Source organism: Bacillus rossius, chromosome 3 (genome assembly GCF_032445375.1).
Source record: "Bacillus rossius redtenbacheri isolate Brsri chromosome 3, Brsri_v3, whole genome shotgun sequence".
Taxonomy (NCBI): Eukaryota; Metazoa; Arthropoda; class Insecta; order Phasmatodea; family Bacillidae; genus Bacillus; species Bacillus rossius.
Window position 1 is genome coordinate 32,594,189 of NC_086332.1, and position 16,710 is coordinate 32,610,898.

The 16,710-nt window shown below is 36.0% G+C and overlaps 1 protein-coding gene across 4 annotated transcripts in view; it reads right to left on the reverse strand.

The window, feature by feature from the left end:
- Window positions 1-1,366: 1,366 nt before the first annotated feature.
- The window catches only part of LOC134530487 (CBP80/20-dependent translation initiation factor), a 152,098-nt gene continuing 136,754 nt past the window's right edge, over window positions 1,367-16,710 (reverse strand). For all 4 annotated transcript variants that reach the window (XM_063365334.1, XM_063365336.1, XM_063365337.1 and 1 more), the window contains 4 exons: window positions 12,181-12,299; window positions 9,413-9,556; window positions 7,538-7,660; window positions 1,367-4,486 (listed from right to left, as the gene is read on the reverse strand). In XM_063365334.1, the coding sequence (XP_063221404.1) occupies window positions 4,268-4,486; window positions 7,538-7,660; window positions 9,413-9,556; window positions 12,181-12,299 (605 nt within the window). In that variant the 3' untranslated portion in view covers window positions 1,367-4,267. The remainder of the gene's footprint in view (window positions 4,487-7,537; window positions 7,661-9,412; window positions 9,557-12,180; window positions 12,300-16,710) is intronic.

Below are 16,710 nucleotides of genomic sequence, written 5' to 3' on the forward strand. Positions count from 1 at the left end.
CTTACTTTATACAAGAGCTTGACTACCTTTTTCATTTTGGAAAACCATGTAACTTAATGACTTATTGTTGTCAGCAATATTGAAACACACACACTAAACATATGCATGATGTTTGTATCTCTAATTTTCAACACTTCTCTCCTTGGAGTTGCTTGGCTTCCGGGTTGCAGCCGCGTCGAAGGCGAAGATATCACCAATGTTTCGGTTGATGTTGCAGTCGCCATCATCAGGGTAGCAGTTACCTACTGGGGTTATTGCAAGTTCTCCTGCCTTTTAATACTCTCGCCTGAGAGGGGAGTGTTTTCCAATTGGCTGCAGCTGTTGAAACACTCCCCTCTCGGGCGAGAGTATTAAAAGGCAAAACTTGCAATAACTTAGGTAGGTATCTGCTACCTGATGATGGTGTCTGCAACGTCAATTGAAACGTCGGTTACATCTTCGACTTAGACACGGCTTCAACCCAGAAGCTACGCAAATCCAGACAATGGCTGTGAAACACTGTGATCTTTACTCATCTTCATACACTTAACAATAGGGAAACACAGAGACAGCTCAGCATGTGGCTTGGGGGTTGTGGTGGGGGAAGGGCGGAAAACAACGTATGTATCATGCCTGAGAGTCACTGAGGGTCGACGACAAAATGAAGGGCCTCTGCTAAATGTGCATCGTATCTTACAACTGCCTTTAAAATACTTTTTACTTTTCTTGGTTGGAATAAGAACTGACAAGACAATCACTGTTTACAAGAAAAATACTAAATTAGGTTCTTTTTGTGAACAGTATTGAAATTAAGAAGGTATTTATTGAATATTGTTTAAAATATAATGAAACCTCTCTTTCCACACCAATTTCTCCACATTAGTTGATCATTATAGGTAATTATGTCCACTAAACAGACACTGTCAATATGCTCTGTAGAGATTGTTTTGGTTGGCAAAATGAGTCTGTACAACTGTCTCACTGACTATGCAGTGTGTTTATTAGGTCCATAGAAAAACTTAAACCTAAAATGCTATACCCTATATTGACTTACGTAGTGACTAGCACTGGAAATACTCTTACTGCACTTTTCTAGGCATGCATGAATACATTAGTAATATACTGCCTTCGGTAGGCACCCATATTCATGTTCTTTACCTGCACACACTTTACTGCCTTGTGGGTATCTCAAGCTAAAGGTACCATCTTTGGCTTAACTATGCTGATCAGAATGCCTTAAGATCATGTTTAATGAGCAAAATGCAAGGGCGTGAAAATAATGTTCTGATCGCTGAGGGTGGCTGGTGGGTTCAGAAGTGGAATGGTGTTATGGGTGATTTTGGCTGATGGGCTCTGAAGTATCTACATTATAATGGTAGAACCATGTAAAAAAAGCACCTTTTTAAAGTATTTATTGAATCTCACTTTTCATTCTAGTAATTACAAAAATTACAGAGTATTAAAAAATTTAATATACCTAGAAGCATAGTGTCCACATAACTCATAAGGCACTGTAAATTTAAAAATTAATCTCTATTCTAGACATATTTAGACTAGACATAAAAATGGTGGTTTTAATTTGCATTTTGAGTTTTGCACAGCCAAAAAATCTTTGATAGCTGTATTTAGCTCAGGTTAAGTTGTGATAAATCTCCAACATGACATGATTTGTTTGCAAACATTCTCCTTATAAATAAAAATATTAAATTTGTATTACACTCATTCTTTAATTTTTACGCTTAGCCATAAAAAAAAATTGTTTATATATTTACACACTTTTCAGTGCTTACATACGTAAATAAATTAATTATATCCCGTCTAGGACAAACTGGTTGCTTTGTCAGTGTTCAGAAAGTTTTTTAATTTGTTGTGTGTCAGCGGAAATTAAAAAATGTTTTTTTTTCATGATTCATATTTCAGCATCATTAAAAATCTCAAAAATTTCAAAATATTTCTTAATCTTGTGTTTGTACTAAATATTAAAATCTATAAGACTAAGCATTTTCTATATAACATAAAGTGTGAATTTTTTCAAACAAGATAACTTCTGCTTTGTAAAAATATTAAAGCTCTCTCTGTATTCTACATATCTGTTGTATTACAGCACACAATGTGTGTTACTTTGTACGACTAGTAAACATTAAATAGTAGTTTTATCTAACACATATGCATTAAGTAAGTTACATTCATCACAATGTACAATTGTTTGCACAAAAATATTTTTTTTTGCATAAGAAACTTTTCAACACTATCAAAATGCTAACTATTTGGCACAACCACAGTCTTGCAAAAAAAAATTGAAGACTACAACCCTTAATGTTGAATGTCCAGTGTATTTTTATTTACAAATTTCTTCTTGTCTGTATTAGCAAAATGGTAGATGTTTGGGTAACTAGACACCATTCATATATTGTCACAGGATTTATTTTTGTTTGTTGGTTCATGTTCATAAAGTAAACTAGATAAATAAAAAATTAAAAAAAAGAAATCTTTTATTATAGACGTTTTTGCTAAAAATATTATTTCTACTGCTGAGAAATTGTAACACCTGAAAATTATGTATAAAGTTTTAAATGTGTTATAATTTATCATATATGCATTTTTTGGCCAAATTCTATGCAAATTTAAACAATTTACTCATAAAATTATTTTATTCCAATAATAGATCAAAATATCAACGATGTTAGATTGAAATTATAAAAATTTTGTTAAAATAACAAATCATTAAACTGCATAACAATATACACTATATTTCACAAGTAAAAGAGAGAGATAAACACATGGGATGATGTTACTATAGATAAACATGGACCAAGTAACATCATCACAAATTATAAAAACTGACATCACCAACTTAACACATAACTTAAGTCACAGCAAAAACCCATACTTAATACTTCACAACTACATGTAACAACACTGGCACAGTATTAGGTAATACCAACTATTCAAAGCATTTGAATCATTGGACAAAGTGTAAATAAATCATACAAGAATACAATTTAAAATCAATAATGATACTAATATTTACAAAAGTAAGCTACATATCTAGCAGTACTCTGGACTTTACAAACACTTAATAATACAAAGAAGATTTACTACAAAATGTTTAACAAAAATTACAAAAACAGTCAAATAATGTAAGCAGACAAAACAACATTATATTAATCACAAAGGACAGCATATTCAGCATAGTTTTCAAAGTAGGAAGACTGACGATCTAGCACTGCAAACAATACAAACATACTTTACACTACAAAATGCTTGTTGCACATGTTAGTGTGAAGACTGAGATTGTTCTTTAGCAGTGTTTTGGACCTCTCTGCAAAGCAAACATTTCATTCTGATTTCATCTTACTAACCCTTTTTATATTTGTAATGACCTCATAAATTTCCCATTGTTTATCACTACATCCATGGTATTTTTAAAATTTTTACAAATTTAAAAGTATGTTCCTAACCTGCACTCATTGCATAGGCAACATTATTATGTATTTGTTTGTAAAGTCTTTCCAGTTTTATTTTACACATTAATGGGAAACCAAAAAACATTTCCCTCCCAATAAATATAAACATTTAAGATTTTTAATGAGTAGCAAAAAACTTTGAATCATTTATATTTTATATAGATGATAAAATAACTTGCAAGTTTTTTAATACATATTTTTACTCTTTTAAATATAATATTGTGATCCAAAAACTATGGCACCAGCCTTGTAAAAACTAATTTACTTATGTAGGTTAAAGAAGTTAGTAACCAACTGCTTGATATATTTTTTTTATTGAGAAAGATGTTCAGAACAGCGAAATGTGTCAAAAAGTGATTTCTTCCGGGCAACTTTTGTTACCACTTTTAACAATTTGTTTTACAGAAGAGTCCTGCTAGTCCAGGCCTCGCTCGTGCAGATGTCCTGTGCACCTGGACTGCATTACGAAAAAGCAGGATTCACTCTTTTTTTTTTTACGTAAAAGCTTCGGTGTACATATAGTGTACCATAATTAAACTATAATTAAACTTTAAGGAATTAAGCTTTAGGAAATGTTGTATGTATGAAGAAAAACCATTAATTTTTGTAGTTTTGCCATACCAAACTTGTATTACGTGCATTTTAAGGAAAATTTTTATTTAATCCAGACTTTCGGTGATCCTGACAGGTTGCGTATAGTTAGTTGGAACATGTTCGGATACGCTCAAGGTGATTTTCGTGTCGATGCCATGAATGACCGTCGGATGCGGGTTCGAACATGTTGGAGATGGACGGGAATGCACGTACGGCGGAGACTGCAGTCAGTGCTGCGTCGTGTAGTACATCACGGCAGAGGCAGACAGCTGCCACTTGGCCGCCCGCAGCTCTATCAGCTGCAGCAGCGTCTTCTTGACGGGAGGCAGGCCCGGGGTCAGCAGGAAGGCGTCCCGGGCACTCGCGATCAGGTGCGTCAGCTTGCCGGGCAGCTCCTGCTCCAGGTCCCGCCCCACCGACGTCAGCACGAAGAACAGGCTGTCCGTCTGCGGGCGACACACACCACAGGCTATCGTCTCACCCAACTGCGCTAAAAGTTCAACTTCTGACAGTAAAACACACTTAAGAAAATTTCTTGCTTAAGTTTATTCAACACTGGACTTATAAATACATACAATTTTACCCTTTTAATAAAATTTCCTTATTAATAAGTCTAAATTTTTTAATACCGAGAAACTTCTTAACATGGATATTAGGTAACACATACAACATGTTAGTTTATTCATAATATGACAAACTACTTAAAATAAATGGCCATCAAGCATACAAAAATAAAGGAAACTTACACAGAAATTTTACTCAAAATGTGTCATATAAAATGCTTTATTTTGGAAATGAAACTAAATCTCTTAAGGATCCCACCTAGTAGGGGTGTATCTGAGTTAGTGAGGCGTGATGATATGTGTGAGTATGACACTTGCTGGTGCTTCTAGTGTGGTATCTCTTCTAAGTACAAGGCTCTGAACTTGTGCGCATAGAACAACTATGAGATTTGAGTTGTAACCATAACATTATATGGCGGAGAAATTAAGATAAAGGTGTAATGCAAGAACCTTGCGTGCTTTAAAGAATCTGTAACCGGGTTTTTCATGTCTTAAAATTACTCTGAAAACACACATTTTAACCCTTTTCAATCTCCTAAAAAAAAGTTAAAAACCAAATAAACCCATCTGCCCTCAAAGTGTTCTTAAGTGCTTTTCGTGAACAGAAACCACTCAAATATCTTGAGTGATTTTCAAATTGCGTGGGTTCTTCTGATGCTCTGCTCACCGTATGTGGGCCGGGTTGGCGGACCCATTAATAGTTAATATTATTAAGGTTGCCACCACCCGGCGGTCCCGTGACTGAGAATGGGGTTGAACTTAGTGATGCTGAAGTGATTTACAATAATTTAAATATGAGTTTGGTCCAGGAGGGCGCCAGGTTAGCCAGGACGTCAAACCCCAGGGCTGGTGTGGGTCGCCGGCCCTAGTGTGGCTAACTAGGCTCAGTGGCTGCACATTTTGGGGAAGACCCTACTAACTAACGACATCCTTCAGCACTCCCTTCTCCACACTAAATAGGTAGAGTGGAGAACTACTGAATGAAAGAAACATTTTGGCGGACGTGGTTTTATTCACACGAACCAAGGGGCAGGTACTAAGCCCGGGTAGGTATGATACAAATTACACTGGAAACACTGTTAACACATGTTGCACATCACGTTATTCGTCTACGCCCACTGGCAGCAGTTCCGCTATAGAAAGATTGCGATCCAAATCAGCCGGTCCTGAACTCTTTTTAAAACTCCACAGCGCGGTTGCGCGGCAAAGGAGAAGTTACGGCAGGAGGGTTGCGTCCTGCACTGCAAACTGGTCCAGGTATTCGTGGTGAATTAAGCACAGAAGGTTTCAATTGATTAATAAGAGTTACTAGAACACAGATCTGTGATGTAAGCATTGCAGCTTTCCCACTTGATGGTCACCTCCGCCTTGTATCGCGAACTCCTGAAGACTGCTGCTAGAGGTCTCCAGGTCTCCACATCCATAAAGCACTAATAAATGTTTTAAGAGAAATTTAATAAAATTAATAAAAACATTAATAAATTTTATTCTTTAAATAAAATTTATTCATTTAATTATTTATTAAATACTAATGTTATAATTTTTACTGCATATAAAGTATACATACTGTAACATCACCTAACTTATATAAATACACTTTAAAAAGTTTATGAACACAATTTCTATCACTAAGATTAACAATAAATGCTTTTAATTTTATGGACCAGGATTTAATATAAATGACTAAAGTACATGATTTAAAAGCACATATATAATTTTTATTTGTATGTAGCCTTTTTTTCAACCTGTGAAAATTTTGTTACATGATGCGCACGCATCGTAAAAATTCACTATCATCATTTTTTATTCATAATGTGCCTAAAGAAGTATAACTTCAAAAATCTTGGATAAATTTGCAATGGAAAAAAAACTGTATGTGTAAATTCAAATTACCTACTTGTATTGTTTTCATGGGCAATTGAATGATTTATCGCAATACAGCAGAACCCTGTTATAATGTCCCTGCATATAATGTTTTCCTGCTTATAATGTAATATTTTAAAAGTCCCAATATTTCCCCCATAAGGACAATGTATTTATTTCCTGCATATAACGTTCATAAATAGTGTAATTTCCTGCTTATAATGTTTGCTTTCTAACATTCAATAAATGGGGAAAAAATGTTTTAAAACCAAATTATTCCAACACTTACGATAAAAAGTTTCCTTTATGTATGTTTATGTTTACAATCACTGCCATACAATACATGAAGTTTGTTAAAATACAATTTTATGCAATATTCTGAAGGTACACAATGTTCATAGTTACGTGTCAGTTGGCACCATTAGGCGAATCTTCTCTTCCTTGCCATTTCAGTGGGTATTCAGATGCACGTACATAGTCCTACTATATTTAAGTTGCCAACCATTGAGTGAGGGCATAACTAAAAGTGTTTTCTATTGCTTAGAAATAATTTTTTTTTTTTCATTCATACGTAGGAATCCCAAAATTAAACATTTTCAGGTGGCGAAGGAGTAGACGTTCTCACTATTAATGTTGTCATCATCAATCGTGAGACAATTTTACAAAAAATGTGGCAATGTTATCTTTAAAGACAAACAAAATTCAACCAGGGAACAAGACGAAGTTGAAAAATTGTTGGCTTGTTTCAGAAAATTCATGTATCAAGTATACTATCTTTGGTTTTAACACTAAAGTTGTTTACATAGCTTGGTGAATCCATTGGTACAAAGCTCGAACACTGTTAAGTGCTAAATTGAGATTTCCTGCTTATAATGTTTTCCTGCTTATAATGTTATTTTCTTGTGCTCCCTTGAAAAACATTATAACAGGGTTCTACTGTATATTGAAAAATAACTGGAGGCTTTCATGGAAGAGAATTAATTATTTAGTGCCTACTGATGCAGAGGTGCCCTGATCGCAAGCCTAGCGACGAACGAGCAAGGGGACACGGAGGGGCGGGCAGGGCCTCACCTCGCCTTGCGTGCTCGGGGGCTTGAGGCACTCCTGGCAGCACTCATGCAGCAGCGACAGCAGCACCAGCCTCGGGGGCACCCCGTCGTACTGCGTCTTCAGCTGCAGCTGCCGTCGCTTCAGCTGCAAGCAACACCTCCTGGTCACTTGCCCCGGGGCAGGGCTCGTGCTGCTTCACGTACTCTCAGCAGAAAGGGGAGGTGACATTAACGCAATATCTGTTCCATCGTGTCATGCATTGTCTTTCAAATAGTATTACCTTGCCTGGAGTCCAATGTGGCTTTCTGGTACACCCTTCTGCAAAATTAATATGCCTGCGTAACTGATTAATTTTCATGGTTAGCTATTTAAAATGTTATTTTATGTAATTACTGTTTAAATTCTCCACAGTGTGTAAAGTTAAGAGATTTCTTTCCTCCCGGAACCTAATCCCTCATTTAACTTCAAAAGAGCTTGTTCGTGTACATAAAATATTATCAACGTAAAGCACTGAACATCTCACAAATGTTTACATGACATCAAAATACTTAATATGCATGTTTACTGATTTCAAGTGGCTTAAGTGCAATGAGTTTGTGGCATTAATAAAACAATGTTTACAAAAGTATAGAACTCATACTTAAAGTGCTGTAATAAAAACTATGAATTAAACTGTAGAGTAGTTGTACCGGTATGTATTTATACTACAAATTATTGGCTTCAGTTGTGTAACTTACTAGTGGCAAACCTGTGGGAGGGGCCATGGGGTAATTGTCCCCTTACTTAACCCCCCTCCCTCAATAACCATAACATAAAAAAGTGGAGATATTAAAAAAATTACTTTCCAAGATGACAGAATTGCGTTCAAATAGTCTAAAGACCTATTGCTTTTCGAAATTTCTGACTCCCCATTTAACTGGGAGGTATTTCTGTACCTACCACCCAAAAACACTCCAATAGCCACTTTATCCCCCCCTCCCGTTCACCTTTGTGCTCAAAAATGGCCTCTTCCCAAAATCTGAAGCACTGCTTACCCTTGCTGGAAAATATATTTCATCTAGCTTTATATGCTTTAACCCTTTCAGTCACACTTTTGTCATTTCCTAAGATTTCATGTTAAGTTTTTTTACTCAACTAAACTATTTTTTTATTTAGTTATAATCTTAGGGTTTAATTATGATACATACCTATTACTAATATACAAGCATTACCTACATCAAAACATTTTAATTAATATAACATTTTTTTTTCATAGGCATAAAGAATTATGTTTACTATAATGTTGGCTGCACCATGAACCACACATTCAAAATTTAATTAATCCATGTATAATTAAGATTATGGATGGGCCAATCAAATCCTTAGTATTTGAAGGTTTCTAAATTTGAGGAAAAATATTTCAGGAAATAAGGTAGGTACACAAATAGGTAAATCAACTCTGATAACCTCTGAAGTTTACAAGGTCAATATTTTTTTTCATACAGATCCTGTTACCATTCCCTCGAGATATTGTTCTTTTAACATGCATTTATATGATTAAATAACAATATGCATTGATTCTGAAAACTTAGTTCATAAATAAAATTTTCAAACATTTAAATTTTCAGCACCATAGTCAATATTTTTTTTATTTCTTGTAAATTATTTTATTTTTGACCCTTAAAACCTAGATTTGGATTCGACAGGTGTATTCGAAGTACTCCTTGGGGATTCGAAATCGAGATTCGGATTCGAGAAAATCTGGATTTGGCTCATCACGAATTAAGATGTAATTGACCACTTTAGTTAAAAGGATAGACTGAAAGGGTTTAATTTATCACAATACCAAACTGAAGCTATACTTGACTAATCTGCAAAAGCCGAAGCGATGCTGCGTCACTGGAGCGAGACACCCACCTCGCAGTACATCTCGTTGAGGAACTGCATGAAGGCGCAGAAGCGCGTGGTGGAGGGGCCGCTCTTGAGTATCCTGTCGCGCTCCTGGCACCACTGCCGGCACGTGTTCAGCAGCGACTCCAGGAATGTCTCCTCCTGCTCCTTCTGTAGCACACACGCACACGCGTCGCAGTCCCTTGCCCTGCCCACGGCCTCGCTCCGGCTCCAGCCGAGGGCTGTCTCCCCTTCCGCAGCCTCTGCACGCTAGCGTGTGGTGGGTGTGGGAAAATATCATCACCCAAACGCATGCGAGTTTGCAAAACAAATTATTGTTATTCAAGGAGCCAGCCTCGTCAGGAGTGTACGTGTGTTAGTGAGGCGGGATGATAAGCTCGACGCTCGCTGGTGCTTCCAGCGCGGTATAGCCTTTAAGCGCAAGTCTCTGAACTGGCGCGTATTCGTCTCGTCGTCACAGGATAACTGTGAAATTTGAGCAGTGACCGTAACATTATATGGCGGAGAAATGAAGATAAAGGTGCTATGCAAGCCCCTTAAGTGCTTTCAAGAATCTGTACTGACTGTTTTATGCCTAAAAATTACTCTGAAAACACGCGTTTTAGGCAGTTTAACGCTTCTAAAAATACAGTTTAAAAACTTAATCCGAAATTAAAAGTACTTTTCGGCCCTCAGCGAACTCTTAAATGCTATTCGTAAATAGGCCCCACTCGGATATCTTGAGTAGTTTAGAAATCGCGTTGTGTTTCCTGAAGCTCTGCACACCGTATGTGTGCCCAGGTAGGCGGGGCCCTTAAAAAGATGACTAATTTATGAGCTGTAATTTAATTTCACAAGAGAACTTACAATTATAAAATGTGATTAGTCTTTATTATAAAATTATATATATTAAAATAAATTTTTATTCAATGTGTAAATAGTTCCCCCCACCCATTTAATAATGTGGTACCGTACTTATCATTTTCTCCTGGATATTATGAATATAACTTGAATATTTGCTAACCACATTTTTACTGTTGTGCTTAACCTAAGTCAAAAATGCTGAATTACATATTTGAAAATTGAAAGTCATACTTCCTGCCTACCTGCACTTTGAGCGTTCTTTACACCACCTCCTGAGAAGTGTATAAGGTGTAGCATGCACGTGCAGAAGTTGTCAAAGGTACAGTCCACGTGAACCAAGCCATAGTGAAATTGCTTTCATTGAAACAATTGATGGCATGATTCTATTAAATTTAATTATTTTTCAATGTATTCATACTTGGATTAATTGTTATAAAATTTTTACACTCCAGACAGTGTTGTATAGAAGGAATTTCCAATTTAAAACCAATTTAAAAAAATAAAATAACACATTTTTTTTTCCTCCAAGAAACAGCTATGGTATATGCATTGAAAGGAACCTCATAAAAATATTTTGTTGGCATTACTGTGTTTTTATGAAAATAAATTTGTGTTTAAATATATTTCCTATTGCAAAAGACACCATAAATTTATTAAAGGATCAGTGAAACTCAGAAATACTGTAGGCTGTGTATAAATCATTGGTGTAATGAAAAAGTGGAATTAATAATTGTCAGCTTGTTGTTAAATGTAATCCAGTACCTGATGTTTATTTTTATTTGTTAAATTATTTAATTTTAATTGCAAAAATCACAAGAAAACATGCAATGTACTAGTTTCAGTAACAGCTATACTAAATTTCATATTACATATATGAGAGATAGGTTGCGATAGTGATGTTATAATGGTGTTTAATAATTAATTAAATTTACAAAAATAATTCCTATGAAATATGTATGTATGTATGTATGTACATAATATGTAAACACACACCTAAACACACACACACACAAATATATATATATTCGCTTATGAAACAACACCAACCAAGTGACTTTTTTTTTCTTTCCAAAATTAGTTTTTTGTTTCTCCATGAAAACGTAAGCATTTTGTGTCTTCTCATGACATGTTTCGCCAGGAATCCAACAGAATGCCCTACAATGGACATTATTCTAACATCCGCTATCATTCAGTTCCAGCATGGTGCATAAAGTTTAGTTTCATTTCTACATAGCTGCTTTCTGCTGTAACCTGTAAGGGACCTAGTTTAATGGCCAGTGCAATCTCAGTAATTATTGCACCTCTGTGCAGGTGGTGTGTAATGGATTATATTGAAGGATTACAATACCAGGTGAGTCTAAGGAGACAACCGTGTTCAATAATTTTAATTTAATTGTAATCACTGCAATGTATTCAGAGCCAATCAAGGTCAACTGTTTCAGTATTTTGTTCTCATACCGTGAAACCTTATTTAGAATATCTTATCACACTAAAGTAGTCTACGCTATGATTATGTTGAACCATAAACATGTTGGTGTGAAACAGTTACTTTACTATTCTTATAAAAATTATATAATGCCACCAGTCCTTATGATACCTACTGTATAGGCTTAAAATAGTCATCATTTCGTTAGTTTAAGGATTTATTTTACAAGTGCTGTAGTTTTGTTTTAAGTGGTTGATGATTACTGAAGTTACTAACTTATTTTCCCATCCTTATTCATTGTTTGAAAAGTGACGTGTGGTGTTGGGGTAAAAGTTTGAGGACCCATTGACCAATCATTACAATTAGTTTATAATGGTTTGATTAAATAACATTTTATCTGACTGTGAATAGAATATGCCACAGTTCTTATTTAATAAAGGTTCAAGTAACTATGTGAATGTTTGGAAGCTACTTGGACAGTTAGGTGCTGAAATGAAATAAATACCTCGATAATAGTGATGCACAGTTTGGCAGCAGGAAGAGCATAGGTCACACTGTCCGTGACCCGGCCCATGATGTGCTTGACGAGCTCCATCAGCATGCGAGCAGACAGTCTGTTGGGATCTGCAACCAGACCTTCTCGTCAGCCTCTGGCACGTCACATGACACGGCATCATACCACGAAACACTGGCAAAGTAAGCGCTTTGTTCTCCTGTCACGCAGTGCACCATAAATGACAATTACAAAATATTTTTAAAATCCAAATTTTTTTTAATGCATTAATTTGCAGGGAAGCATTAACCTCCAACTATTAATTAAATATGGTAACATAAGAAATATATAACTCTTGTTTCTAAGTATTGAAAATAAAGGTTATTCCGGCAAAGTGCAGAATTGTACTATGGAAAATTATGCAAATTTAGGAATATTTGAATAATAAAAGTAGAAATTATAACTATTCATATGATTGAAATTCAATATATAAAACAAGAATGATTTTTGTTTGCTTTATATTCTATGTGGATACAAGTACAGGGGCAGATCCATGACAGGGCATGCCAGGCATGCCCGGCTGCCATTACAGGACCCCACACGACTCCTTCATTAGCGACACACATGTAATATTACATAGTTGTCATCTAATTGTAAACCCTTACTGATTACTTATTTGATTTATACATTGTAATATGCACACGAACATTCAAAATGAGTTTCCATGGATGTGCACAACAGACAAAGATCACAATAACAATAAAAAATTCAAATAAAAATACAATAAGAAGTACAATCCACATAGGACAGAACAAACAATGGACAGACACAATAATATTAACAGTATAAAGGAAAAGTATTAAAAGGATAATATATGATCATCTGCAAGGAATGTTGCATGATACAAATTAATTATAATATTAATATTTGTAAAGGAATAATAATTAATTTCCTGATTTTTTTAAATGTAGATAAAAATTAATTAATTAGATTTTATTTAGAAAATCAAATTAATAATGGTAAATTAGCAAAACCAAAATCAAAATTTAAGTTCCAGTTTGACTTCAAAACATTGTTTAATATTCCGGGGGAGGGACTCCTAATTCCCGTTCAATATCCCCATCCTTTTTCCCCCTTCCTTGTTCAGGCTCCTCTCAAAAATATTAGGGCCTGCAAAGTCTAGGACTGCCACTGTAGCCACAGTCAGTTTTAACTAGAGATGTAAAAGTAACGAAAAAAAGTGTACTCGTATGTATTCGTTACTATAACAATTAGTACTCGTTACTTTCGTATCGTTACTCGTTACTTATGGTTCTGATACCGCATAACATGCTATGTTATGTAACAGCAACGAATCGAGTCGTATTTCGTACGCGTACAGTATGACGTCGCATAAATAATAATAATAATAATAATAATAATAATAATAAATCGAATATAAAGAATTAAAAATATTTGGTAATTAACAGCTTTTGTTAACCAAGAAATAATTAAATCTCATTAGAGCGGCTTTATTATAATATCTCTTTTAAGATAAGAACAAAAAACGTGAAAATACGCGATAATAAAAAACAAAAACATACATATTTATAATTTGTAAAAAATAATTTCTTACGTTGTTCTGTTACAATCTCAAACTTTGTCTACACACACAATACCTTTAATAAACTGTAAAAAACTTTGACGTCGAATTTCCAAATTATACAATAAACAAACATCGTTCTTTGTAACGAATAAGCGCGCGCATGCGATGCGTAAAACATACGAAAAATGCGAGTAACGAAATGCATTCGTGTGTAACGTTTCGTTACTCGTTACTAGATGCCGCACTCGTTACTCAGTAACGAATACATACGGTTTGCTACAGCTCTAGTTTTAACTGTTCACTGGCAGACTCTACTGAAGTCAATATAAAACATGAATTTACAAGGAAAGGGCACTGGAATATATTTTCATATGGTTGGAAGGGTAGGATCATGGTTTTACCAGCTACCTAAGAAAAGGTGGTAGTTAAATCCTGTAATCAACAACCATAATAACATGGCATGTAGTGCAAAACAACATCCATGCACAGAGATGGTAATTCTAAGAATAACATACCGTACCTACTAGATTGTGTTTATTTTTCTCCAATTGTTTGGCCTGTGCTTTCCTTTTGTAGAATTTGTAAATTTGTGCTTGGTCATGTTGTTACAAAATAGTTGAGAAACTAATAAATTAATGGAGACTCCTTAAGGGTCAGCATTATTTTTGTGATACCTATACAGAATTTTCTGGTTGAGTAGTCAGACTACTTTCCTTAAGGAGGGGTGAGGGGAGATGAAATCCTCAAGATCTATTTTAATTTTGGGTTTACCCTGATAGGACGAAAATTACAATTCTATCGTTAATATTGAGGGCTGTGCGCACGTTCCCGGTGACTTTAAGGTGTTATGAAAGGGCGCCACCACGTGGAAGGGCACGTGGACCCGGCGGAGTCTCTCTCTCAGGGCGTGACGTAGCCCAAGTGGGGACGAGTTACCAGCCCTGTCTACCCTACCTATCCAGACCTGGCCCGCTCTAGGCGTCGGGCACGCCACACTCCTAGGCTAAGTAGGCTCACTCACCACGTGGTTAAATAAAATACTCAGTTTATATTTATACCCAGATTTAATTTCACTAACACGTTTCCCTCCACGCCCGTTACACGTTACACGGTTAAAAAGCCTGAGGCACGAATCGACTTAGGTGAAGGCATGGTCCACACACGTGGCCATGCTACAAGTATGCTTATTACACGATGGTTAAAAAACTCGACTGAGACAATTAATTAATTATGCAGTCCGCTGACCGAGAGCTGCCCCGAGGATAACGAACGAAAGAGATTTAGAAAGAATTAACGATACAGAATTACTTGGTCAGTGGTTCACAATGGTTGAGGTCCCCGGGGTGCTGGCGCGTCTGCTCTCGGTCAGTGATGAAGATGGACTGGGGCGAGAGCTCTGCTCGTCTCGACCAACATGGCGCCTCCGCGCCAACACAATTACCGTTATTACATCCTATGATTCCGTGCCCCGGCGAAAGTTAAATAAATTACAGATTAACATTAAAAAATATATATAAAAATTACTGACAATTGAAAGTTCGTTAATATTTACTTATTTAATGATAATTTATATAAAAACATTCCTACTCTCGTCCAAGTCCGTGCCTGTTCGGGTCCGCCCGGGCAACGTCTGTGGTTCTTTCAAGTAACATATTTAAATTAAAGAAAACACAAGTAAATTGCACAACACTGGGGCAAAGACGAATGAAAACAAACAAAAGGTTTACAAATAATATTAAACGTAGCAATTTTAGGGGTCGCCGCACTGCTTCTAAGCGCCCTCTTGTGGTAGTTCGTGGCGCGCAATTCAAACACACGACTACGTACATGGCGGTACAAATGCCAGGGGAGGGGAGGGGGATGTTGAGGAAACGGAGACTGACTAGGCTCATGGGGCGTAGCCCCGGCTGACGTCAATATAATTCACAATAAACTTTACAAGTAATGCAATACATGCAGATTATGTTTCCACTGTAAAAATTTTCTTTGCAGTTATGGCAACAGTAACTTTCAGTCTTTAGATATTATTTGACATTGGGGTTTGAAAAATTGTACAAAAGGGAGGAGGTCTGATAAAGATATTTGTTACCAGATACTTTGTTTCTCTCGATGGCCCCATTGTAAAACTGGGTTTTATTCCCAACTGGGTCAAACTCAAACTTTTCGTATGCTGGAAACATTATGGAAAATGCTGTGATCCGGTGGTTTGATTCCGCCCTTTAATTCATCTCATTACCAGAGACCTGGAGAAAGGACCATATCCCAGTTTAAACGCACAGTGTGTGGTTATTAAAACAGCTGTGTAGGTATCACAAAAATAATGCTAACCCTTAAGGAGTCTCTATTAATTTACTAGTTTCTCTCAGGGCCAGATTTAGGGGAGAGCAACCGGGGCGAAAACCCCTGGGGCCTCCACAAATGGTGCGCCACCACAAATCCTTTGATATTCTTTTTTCGCTGTTTTACCTTTACCTACAGTACTTTGTACATACATGATTATATTATTGTTAAATATTAACAGAAATATTCATTAACACTAAAATTTAATTTCACATAATTCTTGTCTCCGATTATATTTATGTATGTTTTTTAAATACTAAGAGAATCTACTTGATTTCACAATGAATTATTTATTGGAAAACTCAACTGAAAAAAATTGTTAATTTTATTTGGAAAATAATTTGGGGCAAGGGGGCCTCCACTCCTCTGTTTCCCCGAGACTTCCAGACCTCTAAATCCGGCCCTGGTTTCTCTACTATTTTGTAACAATATAACCAAGCATGAATTTATAAATTCTACAAAAGGAAAGCACAGACCAAACAATTGGAGAAAAATAACCACAATCTAGTAGGTAAGTTATTCTTAGAATAGGTTGAAGCGTTAGGATCGCCGCTTCCTTCAAACACCGCGTGTCTGCGCGGGCGGCGGCTCGTCGTCCCGTCCTTCCTTCCCCCTCC